General features: G+C 45.8%; 1 protein-coding gene across 1 annotated transcript; it reads left to right on the top strand.

The window, feature by feature from the left end:
• The first annotated feature begins 221 nt into the window (after positions 1-221).
• Positions 222-2,335, top strand: LOC145165840 (uncharacterized). Its single transcript, XM_079084746.1, has 4 exons — positions 222-1,008; positions 1,098-1,529; positions 1,610-1,880; positions 1,943-2,335. Exons 1-4 carry the CDS (start codon positions 511-513, stop codon positions 2,092-2,094), a joined length of 1,353 nt encoding a protein of 450 aa, XP_078940872.1. The 5' UTR covers positions 222-510; the 3' UTR covers positions 2,095-2,335.
• Positions 2,336-15,793: the final 13,458 nt, after the last annotated feature.

Below are 15,793 nucleotides of genomic sequence, written 5' to 3'. Positions count from 1 at the left end.
TTAGATTACTCAATTTCCAAAAAAAAAAAGTAATAATAATAAATAACTTTGGAGAGTTTTAAACCAATTCATTGGGTAATAATATAGTATCCCTCTTTTATATGATCGTTTTGATAAATAAGTCCATTTCAAAATTCGTGAGGGTCAAGTCCCCCTGTCCCCCCCAAAAAAAAAAACATTTTAGCTCCCTAATTTTTTATCGTATCCTACAATAATTCTTCCGTAGTATTATGTATACAGGTTTATTCTTTTGGTTAAGCTTTAAACCTTTAGCCACTTAATCACTAAATATTTAAGAACAAAGTCGGAAGATTCGTCCGAAAAAAAGTTAAGTAGAGCAAGAACAACCTAGAGATTGAAGCAAAGACGATAGCGATGCCATTTCTCCTCTTTAAAGGCACCCTAAAATTCAAACTGCGTTCAAATTAAATGGTTTCCATTCCAATCCTCCTCTAAAATCTACAGATTTCGCATGAACTCCGACAATTACGTAACACTTTCTTGTGCCAAATGTCAGATCACTCACCAGCGCAAATAGAACAGGAATCGAAAGAAGAAAACCTCCCAATCAAAACCCCTCTTCTTCCCCTCATTCCGGACCAAACCCAAAACCTAAATGAAGAAGATCAAGAACAAAAAGAGGACGACGAAGAAGAAGAAACCCGTCTTGATAAAAGCCTTCAAAGGTTGAAATTGATTTTAATTTTGTTGGGTTTCGATCAAACTACTGTTTTGAGATTTGGGATTTCTTGGGTAACGTTTTTGGTAATTGGAGTTGCGGTTCCTGTAATTGTGCTGTGGCTGACCACCAACTGTTTGAATTGTGATCTCTACCAAATCAAAGGCTTTGAGCTTATCATCGTTGCTTCACATGCTTGTTTGGCAGCTGTTTCCCTGCTTTGTCTTTCCCATAATTTGAGGAAATATGGTCTTCGAAAGTTTCTGTTCGTCGATCAGTATAGTGGTCATGTCGAAAGATTCTCAAAGGAGTATATTCAAAAAATTTCTGTAAGTAAATTCCCAATTCGAATCCATCTATATCATTAGAGTAAATCTATGACTGTATAAATGGGCTTTGTTTGTCTTATTTGTCACAGGAAACTATACGATTGCTAATATTATGGGCTCTGCCATGTCTAATTTTAAAGATAGCCCGTGAAGTGATTCGTATTACATACATGCACAATGAATCATGGTGGAAATCTTTAGGGATCCTTGTTGCTTTGACTTGGTCATGGGCATATGTAAACTTCATCTATTTATCAGCATGTCTCGTGTTCCATTTAGTCTGTAATTTACAAATCATCCAGTTTGATGATTATGGAAGACTCTTGGAAACAGAAACCGATGTTCTTGTATTCATAGAGGAACATGCTCGTTTACGCCATGATCTCTCAAAAATAAGCCATAGGTTCCGAATCTATCTCATACTCATGTTCACCGTTGTCACATCAAGCCAATTTGCAATGCTGTTTCAAATCACCGAGTTCAGTAACAAAGTAACCTTTATAAACAGCGGTGATTTTGCAGTAAGTCAGATACCAAAAAACCCTAAACCATAAAAACCCAAAACCAGAACCAGTTGATGATTTATCAAGTGTTGTTGCAGGTTTCATCAATTGCGCAAGTTGTGGGGTTGATTTTGTGTTTGAATGCTGCTGCGAAGATTTCTCATAGAGCTCAAGGGATTGCAGCATTAGCAAGTAGATGGCATGCATTGGCTTCATGTGGTCCAGATGATGCGTCTCATATGAGAGTTTCTAATCAAGCGATGAGTGTGTCTTCTGAAAGTGATTTGGAGGCAATGAATTATATACCCCTTCCTACGAATACGCAATTGGCTTCTCATCTGTCTTCCTACCATAGGAGACAAGCTTTTGGTAAGCTGAACCCTAAACCCTAAACTGTATTGGAATTTGGTCTAATTTGAGTTTTGTTGTAGTGATGTATTTGCAGAATAATCCGGGAGGGATTACTTTGTATGGATGGACGGTGGATAGGAGTCTGATAAACACCATCTTCTTTATTGAGTTGTCGCTGGTTCTCTTTGTTTTGGGAAGGACTACGGTTTTCACAAGTGAGACTTTGCCATGATTATTTCAAGATTGGTAATTATTATGGGTTCTATTTGATGATACCCAGAGAACATAGAATGAAGGAAAATGTATTGATGATATTGGTTTTGGGTCTGCTATTTATAACTGTCAATACAGTTATAGTTGCATTCTAACTTCTAAGAGAGGAGGACTAAAGTCTATTGTTTTTCTCTAGAAGAAGGGCTCATTCCTGTAAAGTGGGTAGAGTTGTGTAAATAAGAAATTTTAAGTTTTTAGCTTCTTGTGGTAATCTCAAGATAAAAGTTAAGGCAGTCATATGGAAGTAATCAGAATATATATTAGATAATCATACCAAGGAGCTGAGTCCCACTGTCACATCTCAATTATGTGCAACATTTATTGATAAAATATAATGTTCAATAATACAAAGCTAGATAATATTAGAATTACATATAATAATTATATTTTTTTTGAAACAATACCAACATTAACAACAAAAAACATAATAATACCAACAAAATGAAAATGAAATGAGATGAACCCTTTCGATATTTAAATCTAAATTCACAAACCGTTTAAGGTTATAGAATACACAGATTAAATAAGTTGTTTCATACATCGTTGGTTTCTAGAAAATTCCCTGTTAAATAAAGGTAAAACAATGTCAATTTTCTGTTAGCCAAACAAACCAGCTGTCCCTAATTTGGGTTGTTGAAGTTCCTTCCTACATTGCTCTTCTAAAGGATCAGGACTCTTCATTAACCTCCGTACACGCCTGAAATAAATTATTAAATTGGTATTATTTATTTTATTAAATTCAACAACAAATATTCCCTTCCATTATTATCAAATATAATATTCAAAAACAAGTGACACTTGGAGCCGGAAAAGTTGGCATAAAATCTTTGGACTTGGGATTTGGGAAGAGAAACCTCTCGAAAGAAACCATGGTTAAGACCCGCTTCATCTGTTAGGCCGGACGGAGTGGAGCGGGAAACCTTCCCTCACTTTGGAACACCACACCGTGGCTGAGGGGAGCTTCCTGCGGGAAAGGGGTGGGGGGAGGGGGTGCCGCACTCTCTCTCCTCATTCTATTGGACATCTTTTTTTTTTCTTTTTTTTTAAACCTTTTTAATATTTATAAAATTATATACCTACTAAAAAAATATAAAAAATATAAAAAATATATCAAAATTCATGGTTTTTAATTCTCTACAAAATGTGTATAATATATGTACGAAATATATTTTAAAAAAAATATAAAAAATAGTGCGGGGAGCTTCCCACCCATTTCTTGGGTTTTAGGTGAGGGAAAGAAAAGTGAGGGAAATGGTGGTGTGGCCCACAAAAAGTGAGGGAAACATCCCTCTCACACCCTCCGGTCTTATCCGCTGCATTGTTCCATGAATCATATATTCCTGTCGAGTAAATTACAGAAATGATCCATGTCTTATAGTGAAAGTAGCAACTTTGATCCAAGTTTTTTTCTTTACAAAAATCATCATTGTGATTTCATTTTCTTGCAAGTTTGGTCTCTCTAGCCAACTTTGTTAAAAATAGTCCGTTTAGTGTGTATGTAAAAATACATTTTTACCCCTGTCTTCTGACTTTATTATGATTTTTTTTAATTTCTTATTATTTATTTAATATTATAACTATATTTTATTTGATAAAAACCTTCTACCTCCCCCATCTGTGTGTGTGTGAGTCTGTATGTGAGAGAAAGTCGATTATAAATTTGGTTCATATGGTATATTGTTATTTCAAGTTAGGCTTATAGGCAAAATAGTCATTTTATGAAAAGTTAACACCTCAATGGTTAGATTTAACGATAGAGGGACCAAACTTGTAAGAAGATGAAACCATAAAGACGACGTGATGAAAAAACAAAATTTAGACCAAAGTTGCTATTTTCATTATACCACAGGGGTCAAATCTATAATTTAATCTAAAACATTTTAAGAAAGATCGGTATACATTGAATCAAGGAAATTGAGTAATCTAACCGCTTTTGAATAAATAACCATGTAACATCCGGATTTCTAGGTACTGTATTTATCTAATTATTTTTTAGTTTTGGAGAGGGACTCGGCGAGTAGGCGCTTAGACTCGCCGAGTAGAGCCGCGCATTGTTGGACTGGATTAATGACTGGACTCGGCGAGTCCATACGTGGACTCGGCGAGTCCACGCTGTTTAATGAAACCCTAATTTCTTGGGTTTGGGACCTATTTAAAGGCCCTTAGGGCCGTCACTTGCGGCTACCAAACCCCAGAGAGAAACCCTAAAAGAGCTAGAGCGTTTGTGAGAGGAAAGGAGCCATTTCTTGATCTTTGTGATTGATTCTTACAAGAAGGAGGTGATTCCAGCTTGGAGGGGACCAAGGAGGTTGTGCATCTGGGGATTTCGAGCAAAAGACTTCATCTTTGAGGTATTATGTCGCCCCTTTATCTGTTTTGTTGAAGGAATCCATAGATGTAGAGTTTTTATGTCTTTTATTGGAAGGAGTTGTGAGAATATGGCCCCTATTCACTTTGAGACTTCGGATCTGGACACATAGTGGTCTAAAGAGCTTTTTCCAGCTTGCTTTATGTTGAGCTATGGAGGCAATGAGCTCAGGTTGTTGTTTTTGGGGCTAAATCACCAAGTAAAGCCTCCTAGGCGTCACATGAGTGTCAAGATCCAAGCTTTACGTGATTATCAGGCTTGGGAAGGTCAGATCTATGGTTCTAAGGAACAGATCTGACCTCAGGAGGTCAATTGAGTTTGTGCATGACATGAAGTCGCCGAGTCCAAGGGCAGACTCGGCGAGTAGGGTTAGGGTTTCCCGTGAATCACACAGTGAGTGACTTGCCGAATTGGGGGAATGACTCAGTGAGTCAGAAGGGGGATAGAGGACTCGAGTTCACGACTGAACTCGCCGAGTCACATTTGTGCACTCGGCGAGTCTGGTCAAGGGTTGACCGTTGACTTTTGTTGACTTTTTGGGTTTGGTCAACAATGGAACTTGTGGACTGTTTGAAGGGTAAAATAGCCTTTTAGCCTTCTTAGAGGACATGTGAGAGTCTAGTCTAGCCTAGAGAGTCGTGATTGATTGAGATGATTATGTTATGTGTATAGGCAGAGGCTAGATCAGTATATACACGGGCGGGATATTATCCGAGACATCCGAGGTGAGTCTTCTCACTATACATTACCTAGAGTGGTATTTATGTGTAGACCAGAGCGTCTTGTATGCTATGTATGAGATTATGTGCATTGTGTTATATGTATGCTATGTTTTGTATAGACCGGACCGAAGGGTCCAACGATATAGACCGGACCGAAGGGTCCAACGATATAGACCGGACCGAAGGGTCCAACGATACAGACCGGACCAAAGGGTCCAACGAGCTACGGGACTGGAGGGTCCCGCTGAGACACATCGGATCGGAGGGTCGTATTGTAGCCTCGAGTGGTGTATGTGTTGTATGTGGTATATTGGGGAACTCACTAAGCTTTTATGCTTACAGTTGTTGTGTGATGTGTTTCAGGTACTAGTGAGGATCGCGGGAAGGCGCCGGCATGATTCGTACACACGAGAGAGGATTTATTTATATGAGATCTTGGGACATGTTTTGTGATGATACAGAGATTTATTATGATTTTGTGATTTTTATGTGGTGGAAAGTATGTTTTGAAATGAAAAATTGTTTTGAAAATTTGGGTGTTACAAGTTGGTATCAGAGCCTTGGTTTGAGGGATTCGGGTGCATCTTCGGATGAATCCGAACTCAAACTGAGGAGATGAGAAAGTTTTCATAAAATAAACAATTTTTCTAAAAGAATAAAAGATTTTGAGAAAGGCAGAAGGAAGCAGTGTGTACGATCAGCCAGCGCCCGAACGGTGATTTCCCAAAATACCCTTACCTTATGTGTTATGAGATATTATGAGATATTATGCATGCTAGAGTAGGCTAGGTGATCATATTAGGACTAGAGTGGCCTGATCTATGATGCCTTAGCCTAGGAATGATTTTGCTGCTATATGATGCTTGAGAGCGAATAGGTAGCAGTGAGGAGCTGTTGGGAGGCCTACCGAAGGGTAGCCTATGCCAGTGAGATGTAGTGTACTTGTGATCTGGAATCCAAGGAGGAGGACTTAGAGTGAATGCTGATGCGGTGTGGACGGTAGTATAGGGCCCGTACTACTGAAGACACCGGAGCAGTGTGCACCCTAAGTAAGAATCCATTGGGTACTAAGGAGCAAGTAGGGTTGAGTTATCGAGTGCGAGTATACTCGAGCGAGTCTCTGATATCTTGTGTTGTATTTCAGAGAGACATCATGGTTGGGACGCGCCACCGGCCAGGGACTAGCGAGGGGGTTGTGAGCGATGAGGAGCTCCGCCAGATGATTCATGATGAGGTGGCTGCTGCCATCCGCGCTGAGATTCCAGAGATGTTCGGGTCTATCAAGACCACGATGATGGAGGCTTTTGATGAGCGGTACGCCGCTCTTACTGATGCAGTTGTTGCTGCGGCCACCGCAGCCGTTGCTGCTGCCAGGCCGCAGGGGGGTGACTCGTTGCTGTACAGAGAGTTCAGCAACACGAAGCCACCAGAGTTTGATGGGACGCAGGATCTGATTGCTGCTATGAGATGGATTACCGATGTTGAGGGTTGTTTCTATACCTGCTCGTGTCCAGAGCATCTGAGGGTTCGGTTTGCGCTGAACCAGCTTCGCTTGGGAGCGAAGGACTGGTGGAAGTTTGTGACGGCAGACTTCAGTACTGCAGAGCTGACTGCGGTGACCTGGGAGAGGTTCACCCGGATGTTTCGAGATGAGTATGTTCCTCCGGTGGAGAGGGAGCGATTGGCTCAGGAGTTCTTGACCCTCAAACAGGGTACTGATTCGGTTACTGTGGTTACCCGGAAGTTTCATGAGAGGGCGATGTTCTGCCCTGAGCAGGTGTCTACTGAGCAGGCACGTATGAGCCGGTACTTGGGTGTTTTGAGGAGGGATATACGGGAGTTCGTGTCGAACTCGACTTATCGGACATTTGCTGAGCTCCAGGCAAATGCCCGGAAGAGGGAGATTGAGCTGGAGACGCAGGCCAGGGAGGAGGCCGAGTCTCAGAGGGTGGATCGGCGACCGGCACAGTCTCAGCCGGCAGCCAAGCGGGCAAAGCCCGCTGATTCGAGATCTGGGGGTCCGAAGGGTCGCACTTGTGGAAAGTGCGGCAAGAGCCACGAGGGGACATGCAGAGCTGGGGTGTGTTATAAGTGTGGGAAGGAGGGGCATTATGCGAGGGACTGCCCCAAGGGATTCATGGTTTGCTTTCATTGCAACCAGACCGGCCATCGGAAGGCCGAGTGCCCACAGCTACTGCAGAGATCAGCGCAGGGATCTGCGCCTGCTGTTCGAGCTACAGAGAGTCGGCCAGCGAAGGCCGAGGCGCCGAAGGCTCGCGGGAGAGCCTTCCAGTTGACAGCGGAGGAGGTCCGCGCAGCACCCGATGTGGTAGCTGGTATGTATTATTTCCTCGGTTTATATTGAGTTTGTGATATTATGCTTATTTTGAGGTATGCATAGGTACATTTCTTGTGTGTTCTGTACCTGCTTTGGTGTTGTTTGACTCGGGTGCGAGTCGGTCATTTGTGTCGATAGCGTTTAGTCGACACATCAGTGTTCAGCGAGAGGCGTTGAGTCGACCTCTACGAGTTTCTATAGCCGACAAGCGAGCAGTGTATGCTACTGATGTGATTCGAGGATGTGTACTCGAGATCTTCGGTGTCGAGTTCCCGATAGATCTGGTCCCGATTGCTATGGGGGACGTATGTGTCATAGTAGGCATGGATTGGTTGAGCCGATTTGGGGCTGTGATAGACTGCGAGCGACAGTTGGTGACGATACGAGACCCCAGTGGGGGAGTACTTACGGTGTACGGCGAGGGTACCCGTTCTGGCTCAGCATTTTGTTCGGCCGCTAGAGCGAGGCAGAGTCTACAGCAGGGCTGTAGTGGGTTTGTGGCTTATGTGGTGGATACGAGAGTAGATGCAGATAGACCGAGGTCGGTCGATGAGGTTCCGATAGTGCGTGAGTTCCCGGATGTTTTCCCCGAGGAGTTGCCGGGTGTACCTCCCGAGAGGCAGGTAGAGTTCCGTATTGACTTGGTTCCGGGGGCAGCGCCTATCGCCAAGGCGCCCTATCGCCTTGCGCCACCAGAGATGCAGGAGTTATCCTCGCAGCTTCAGGAGCTGCTGGGGAAGGGGTTTATACGGCCGAGTAGCTCGCCGTGGGGAGCGCCGATCCTTTTTGTCAAGAAAAAGGATGGTTCACACCGGATGTGCATTGATTACCGGGAACTGAACAAACTGACGGTCAAAAACCGTTACCCCTTACCGAGGATCGACGATTTATTCGATCAGTTGCAGGGAGCGTCTTGGTTTTCCAAGATCGACTTGAGGTCTGGATATCATCAGATGAGAGTACGAGATGAGGATATCCAGAAGACATCATTCAGGACTCGTTACGGGCATTACGAGTTCGTGGTGATGCCTTTCGGGCTCACCAATGCACCGGCGGCATTCATGGATCTCATGAACAGAGTATGCAGACGGATGTTGGATCGTTCGGTGATCGTGTTCATCGATGACATATTGGTGTATTCTAGATCCAGAGAGCAGCATGAGGAGCATTTGAGAGAGTTACTTGGAGTTTTGAGATCAGAGAGGCTTTATGCCAAATTCTCCAAGTGTGATTTCTGGTTACGAGAGGTCCGGTTCCTAGGGCACCTCGTTAACCAGAATGGGATTTTGGTCGATCCGGCCAAGATTGAGGCAGTGATGAGTTGGGAGGTGCCGAGATCCCCCACCGAGATCAGGAGTTTCCTCGGGTTGGCCGGCTATTATAGGAGATTTATCAGAGATTTCTCCAAGATCGCCGTGCCACTCACCATATTGACCCCGGAAGGGTGTTGCTTTTTCATGGGGCCCAGAGCAGCAGGCCTCCTTCGAGACACTTCGCCAGAGACTGTGCGAAGCCCCGGTGTTAGCCCTTCCGGAGGGAATGGAGGACTTTGTGGTGTATTGTGACGCATCGATATCGGGGCTGGGAGCGGTGCTAATGCAGAGAGGGCATGTGATAGCATACGCATCGAGACAGTTGAAGCCTCACGAGGCGAGGTATCCCACCCACGATCTGGAGCTGGGGGCAGTAGTGTTCGCCCTCAAGATCTGGCGTCACTACATGTACGGGGTTCGGTGTACCATATACACGGACCATAAGAGCTTGAAGTATTTGATGGATCAGCCCAACCTGAACATGCGTCAGAGGAGATGGTTGGATGTGGTGAAGGACTATGATTGCGAGATCTTGTACCACCCGGGCAAAGCTAATGTTGTAGCTGATGCCCTGAGTCGCAGGGCGGAGAGTGCCCCGATACGAGATGTTTGTATGAGATTGACAGTGATGACTCCGGTGTTGGACACCATTCGAGGGGCACAGGCTGAGGCCATTAGGCCGGAGAACCGGAAGAGAGAGCGGGTTATCGGACAGGTATCGGAGTTCGTTACCGATGGTCGAGGACTTATGACCTTTCAGGGTCGGATTTGGGTACCGTTCGTGGGTGGAACGCGTACCATCTTGATGGAGGAGACGCATAGATCGAGGTTCTCGATCCATCCCGGGGCCACTAAGATGTATTTGGACCTGAAGAGAGAGTATTGGTGGCCCTGTATGAAGAGGGATGTTGCATAGTTCGTAGAAAGGTGCTTGACCTGTCGCAGAGTTAAGGCCGAGCACCAGAGACCGCATGGTAAATTGCAGCCGTTGGAGGTTCCCGAATGGAAATGGGAACAGATTACCATGGATTTTATCACCAAATTGCCGAGGACTGCTAGGGGCGTCGATGCAATTTGGGTGATTGTGGACAGGTTGACGAAGAGCGCTCACTTCCTTGCTATCAGTGAGAGCTTTTCCGCTGAGAGGTTGGCAGAGTTATACGTGAGGGAGGTGGTATCACGGCATGGAGTGCCGATCTCGATCGTCTCAAATCGAGATGTGCGTTTCACTTCCAGATTCTGGAAGAAGTTTCATGAGGAGTTGGGTACGAGGCTGCATTTTAGTACCGCATACCACCCACAGACAGACGGGCAGAGTGAGCGGACGATTCAGACGCTCGAGGACATGCTTCGGGCATGTGTATTGGACTTTGGAGGGAGTTGGGACACATATTTACCCTTGGCAGAGTTTTCCTACAACAACAGCCATCATTCGAGCATCGGTATGCCACCCTTTGAGCTGTTTTATGGGAGGAGGTGTCGGACTCCCATTTGCTAGGGTGAGGTCAGGCAACGTGTGATGGGTAGTACGGAGATTGTGCTTCAGACGACCGAGCAGATTCAGCAGGTCAGGCAGAGGTTACTGACGGCCTAGAGCCGTCAGAAGAGTTATGCGGATAGACGACGGTCCGAGCTCGAATTTCAGGTTGGTGACTTCGTCCTCCTGAAGGTATCTCCTAGGAAAGGAGTGATCCGATTCAGGAAGAGAGGCAAGTTGGGGCCTCGGTATATTGGTCCTTTCAGGGTGATCGCCAGGGTGGGCAGAGTAGCGTATCGTTTGGAACTACCTGCGGAGTTGAGTCAGATTCATGATACCTTCCACGTATCTCAGTTGAGGAAGTGTATCGCCGATGAGTCGGCAGTGGTTCCCCTTGAGGACATTCAGGTGGATGCGAGCCTGAACTATGTTGAGAGGTCGATCGCGATTCGGGATAGGAGGATCAAGGTTTTGAGAAACAAGGAGGTGTCATTGGTTCAGGTCCAGTGGCAACATCGGAAGGGGTCCGAGCTGACTTGGGAGCCGGAGTTAGAGATGCGTGAACAGTACCCAGAGTTATTTGCTGAGAGAGACTTCGAGGGCGACGTCTGATTCTAGTGGGGGAGAATTGTAACATCCGGATTTCTAGGTACTGTATTTATCTAATTATTTTTGAGTTTTGGAGAGGGACTCGGCGAGTAGGCGCTTAGACTCGCCGAGTAGAGCCGCGCATTGTTGGACTGGATTAATGACTGGACTCGGCGAGTCCATACGTGGACTCGGCGAGTCCATACGTGGACTCGGCGAGTCCACGCTGTTTAATGAAACCCTAATTTCTTGGGTTTGGGACCTATTTAAAGGCCCTTAGGGCCGTCACTTGTGGCTACCAAACCCCAGAGAGAAACCCTAAAAGAGCTAGAGCGTTTGTGAGAGGAAAGGAGCCATTTCTTGATCTTTGTGATTGATTCTTACAAGAAGGAGGTGATTCCAGCTTGGAGGGGACCAAGGAGGTTGTGCATCTGGGGATTTCGAGCAAAAGACTTCATCTTTGAGGTATTATGTCGCCCCTTTATCTGTTTTGTTGAAGGAATCCATAGATGTAGAGTTTTTATGTCTTTTATTGGAAGGAGTTGTGAGAATATGGCCCCTATTCACTTTGAGACTTCGGATCTGGACCCATAGTGGTCTAAAGAGCTTTTTCCAGCTTGCTTTATGTTGAGCTATGGAGGCAATGAGCTCAGGTTGTTGTTTTTGGGGCTAAATCACCAAGTAAAGCCTCCTAGGCGTCACATGAGTGTCAAGATCCAAGCTTTACGTGATTATCAGGCTTGGGAAGGTCAGATCTATGGTTCTAAGGAACAGATCTGACCTCAGGAGGTCAATTGAGTTTGTGCATGACATGAAGTCGCCGAGTCCAAGGGCAGACTCGGCGAGTAGGGTTAGGGTTTCCCGTGAATCACACAGTGAGTGACTTGCCGAATTGGGGGAATGACTCAGTGAGTCAGAAGGGGGATAGAGGACTCGAGTTCACGACTGAACTCGCCGAGTCACATTTGTGCACTCGGCGAGTCTGGTCAAGGGTTGACCGTTAACTTTTGTTGACTTTTTGGGTTTGGTCAACAATGGAACTTGTGGACTGTTTGAAGGGTAAAATAGCCTTTTAGCCTTCTTAGAGGACATGTGAGAGTCTAGTCTAGCCTAGAGAGTCGTGATTGATTGAGATGATTATGTTATGTGTATAGGCAGAGGCTAGATCAGTATATACACGGGCGGGATATTATCCGAGACATCCGAGGTGAGTCTTCTCACTATACATTACCTAGAGTGGTATTTATGTGTAGACCAGAGGGTCTTGTATGCTATGTATGAGATTATGTGCATTGTGTTATATGTATGCTATGTTTTGTATAGACCGGACCGAAGGGTCCAACGATATAGACCGGACTGAAGGGTCCAACGATACAGACCGGACCGAAGGGTCCAACGATACAGACCGGACCAAAGGGTCCAACGAGCTACGGGACTGGAGGGTCCCGCTGAGACACATCGGACCGGAGGGTCGTATTGTAGCCTCGAGTGGCGTATGTGTTGTATGTGGTATATTGGGGAACTCACTAAGCTTTTATGCTTACAGTTGTTGTGTGATGTGTTTCAGGTACTAGTGAGGATCGCGGGAAGGCGCCGGCATGATTCGTACACACGAGAGAGGATTTATTTATATGAGATCTTGGGACATGTTTTGTGATGATACAGAGATTTATTATGATTTTGTGATTTTTATGTGGTGGAAAGTATGTTTTGAAATGAAAATTTGTTTTGAAAATTTGGGTGTTACAAGTTGGTATCAGAGCCTTGGTTTGAGGGATTCGGGTGCATCTTCGGATGAATCCGAACTCAAACTGAGGAGATGAGAAAGTTTTCATAAAATAAACAATTTTTCTAAAAGAATAAAAGATTTTGAGAAAGGCAGAAGGAAGCAGTGTGTACGATCAGCCAGCGCCCGAACGGTGATTTCCCAAAATACCCTTACCTTATGTGTTATGAGATATTATGAGATATTATGCATGCTAGAGTAGGCTAGGTGATCATATTAGGACTAGAGTGGCCTGATCTATGATGCCTTAGCCTAGGAATGATTTTGCTGCTATATGATGCTTGAGAGCGAATAGGTAGCAGTGAGGAGCTGTTGGGAGGCCTACCGAAGGGTAGCCTATGCCAGTGAGATGTAGTGTACTTGTGATCTGGAATCCAAGGAGGAGGACTTAGAGTGAATGCTGATGCGGTGTGGACGGTAGTATAGGGCCCGTACTACTGAAGACACCGGAGCAGTGTGCACCCTAAGTAAGAATCCATTGGGTACTAAGGAGCAAGTAGGGTTGAGTTATCGAGTGCGAGTATACTCGAGCGAGTCTCTGATATCTTGTGTTGTATTTCAGAGAGACATCATGGTTGGGACGCGCCACCGGCCAGGGACTAGCGAGGGGGTTGTGAGCGATGAGGAGCTCCGCCAGATGATTTATGATGAGGTGGCTGCTGCCATCCGCGCTGAGATTCCAGAGATGTTCGGGTCTATCAAGACCACGATGATGGAGGCTTTTGATGAGCGGTACGCCGCTCTTACTGATGCAGCTGTTGCTGCGGCCACCGCAGCCGTTGCTGCTGCCAGGCCGCAGGGGGGTGACTCGTTGCTGTACAGAGAGTTCAGCAACACGAAGCCACCAGAGTTTGATGGGACGCAGGATCCGATTGCTGCTATGAGATGGATTACCGATGTTGAGGGTTGTTTCTATACCTGCTCGTGTCCAGAGCATCTGAGGGTTCGGTTTGCGCTGAACCAGCTTCGCTTGGGAGCGAAGGACTGGTGGAAGTTTGTGACGGCAGACTTCAGTACTGCAGAGCTGACTGCGGTGACCTGGGAGAGGTTCACCAGGATGTTTCGAGATGAGTATGTTCCTCCGGTGGAGAGGGAGCGATTGGCTCAGGAGTTCTTGACCCTCAAACAGGGTACTGATTCGGTTACTGTGGTTACCCGGAAGTTTCATGAGAGGGCGATGTTCTGCCCTGAGCAGGTGTCTACTGAGCAGGCACGTATGAGCCGGTACTTGGGTGTTTTGAGGAGGGATATACGGGAGTTCGTGTCGAACTCGACTTATCGGACATTTGCTGAGCTCCAGGCAAATGCCCGGAAGAGGGAGATTGAGCTGGAGACGCAGGCCAGGGAGGAGGCCGAGTCTCAGAGGGTGGATCGGCGACCGGCACAGTCTCAGCCGGCAGCCAAGCGGGCAAAGCCCGCTGATTCGAGATCTGGGGGTCCGAAGGGCCGCACTTGTGGAAAGTGCGGCAAGAGCCACGAGGGGACATGCAGAGCTGGGGTGTGTTATAAGTGTGGGAAGGAGGGGCATTATGTGAGGGACTGCCCCAAGGGATTCACGGTTTGCTTTCATTGCAACCAGACCGGCCATCGGAAGGCCGAATGCCCACAGCTACTGCAGAGATCAGCGCAGGGATCTGCACCTGCTGTTCGAGCTACAGAGAGTCGGCCGGCGAAGGCCGAGGCGCCGAAGGCTCGCGGGAGAGCCTTCCAGTTGACAGCGGAGGAGGTCCGCGCAGCACCCGATGTGGTAGCTGGTATGTATTCTTTCCTCGGTTTATATTGAGTTTGTGATATTATGCTTATTTTGAGGTATGCATAGGTACATTTCTTGTGTGTTCTGTACCTGCTTTGGTGTTGTTTGACTCGGGTGCGAGTCGGTCATTTGTGTCGATAGCGTTTAGTCGACACATCAGTGTTCAGCGAGAGGCGTTGAGTCGACCTCTACGAGTTTCTATAGCCGACAAGCGAGCAGTGTATGCTACTGATGTGATTCGAGGATGTGTACTCGAGATCTTCGGTGTCGAGTTCCCGATAGATCTGGTCCCGATTGCTATGGGGGACGTATGTGTCATAGTAGGCATGGATTGGTTGAGCCGATTTGGGGCTGTGATAGACTGCGAGCGACAGTTGGTGACGATACGAGACCCCAGTGGGGGAGTACTTACGGTATACGGCGAGGGTACCCGTTCTTGCTCAGCATTTTGTTCGGCCGCTAGAGCGAGGCAGAGTCTACAGCAGGGCTGTAATGGGTTTGTGGCTTATGTGGTGGATACGAGAGTAGATGCAGAGAGACCGAGGTCGGTCGATGAGGTTCCGATAGTGCGTGAGTTCCCGAATGTTTTCCCCGAGGAGTTGCCGGGTGTACCTCCCGAGAGGCAGGTAGAGTTCCGTATTGACTTGGTTCCGGGGGCAGCGCCTATCGCCAAGGCGCCCTATCGCCTTGCGCCACCAGAGATGCAGAAGTTATCCTCGCAGCTTCAGGAGCTGCTGGGGAAGGGGTTTATACGGCCGAGTAGTATTCCGAAGTAGCGTTCCGAATCAGTCTTTTTTTTTTGTGATTTATGTTTGTTTTATAAATGTATATATTGCAAAAAAGAACAGTGCTTAATAATTTTTAAATCTATCAAAACTATAATTATATAAATCTTCCAAAACTAATAATTTTTAAATATACTAAAACTAATAATTACATAAAAGTAAAAATAGTCATTGATATGTTTTAAATAATACTACATCATTTAAATGGAACACTATTTTTTCTTGGTTGGCCAAAAAGTTCCGTCAATCGCTTGTGATATGATATGGACCAGGTTTCGGTTGAACTCTCTATCCTATATGCTTTCCCCGCCATCAACATGTCAATAAACCAACACAAAAACACTCCATAATTCCCTTTGGTGTCAGAATGTTGTGGTACGTTTGCGCTCTTTTTAAAGGTAATTTTGAAACTCTCTAGCACCCGTACATTAGTGAGTTTGGTAGCCCAATAGTTGATATCTACTAGAAGTTTGTGGATATGGCCTCACATAGGTGTCAACCAAGAAGCATTTTTTTCAAAATAATTGT

The sequence above is a fragment of the Lactuca virosa genome, chromosome 3 (assembly GCF_052849685.1).
Source record: "Lactuca virosa cultivar CGN04683 chromosome 3, Lactuca_virosa_CGN04683_v6, whole genome shotgun sequence".
Lineage (NCBI taxonomy): Eukaryota > Viridiplantae > Streptophyta > Magnoliopsida > Asterales > Asteraceae > Lactuca > Lactuca virosa.
The sequence above is the reverse complement of the archived record's forward strand: the minus strand, read 5'-3'. Positions and strand labels throughout refer to the sequence as shown.

Excerpts from the sequence above, each read along its gene's own strand:
- LOC145165840 (XM_079084746.1), top strand. The coding sequence starts at position 511 with ATGTCAGATCACTCACCAGCGCAAATAGAACAGGAATCGAAAGAAGAA. Across the intron at positions 1,009-1,097 it reads AGTATATTCAAAAAATTTCT|GAAACTATACGATTGCTAAT; the intron begins GTAAGTAAATTC and ends TATTTGTCACAG. Across the intron at positions 1,530-1,609 it reads TAAACAGCGGTGATTTTGCA|GTTTCATCAATTGCGCAAGT; the intron begins GTAAGTCAGATA and ends GTGTTGTTGCAG.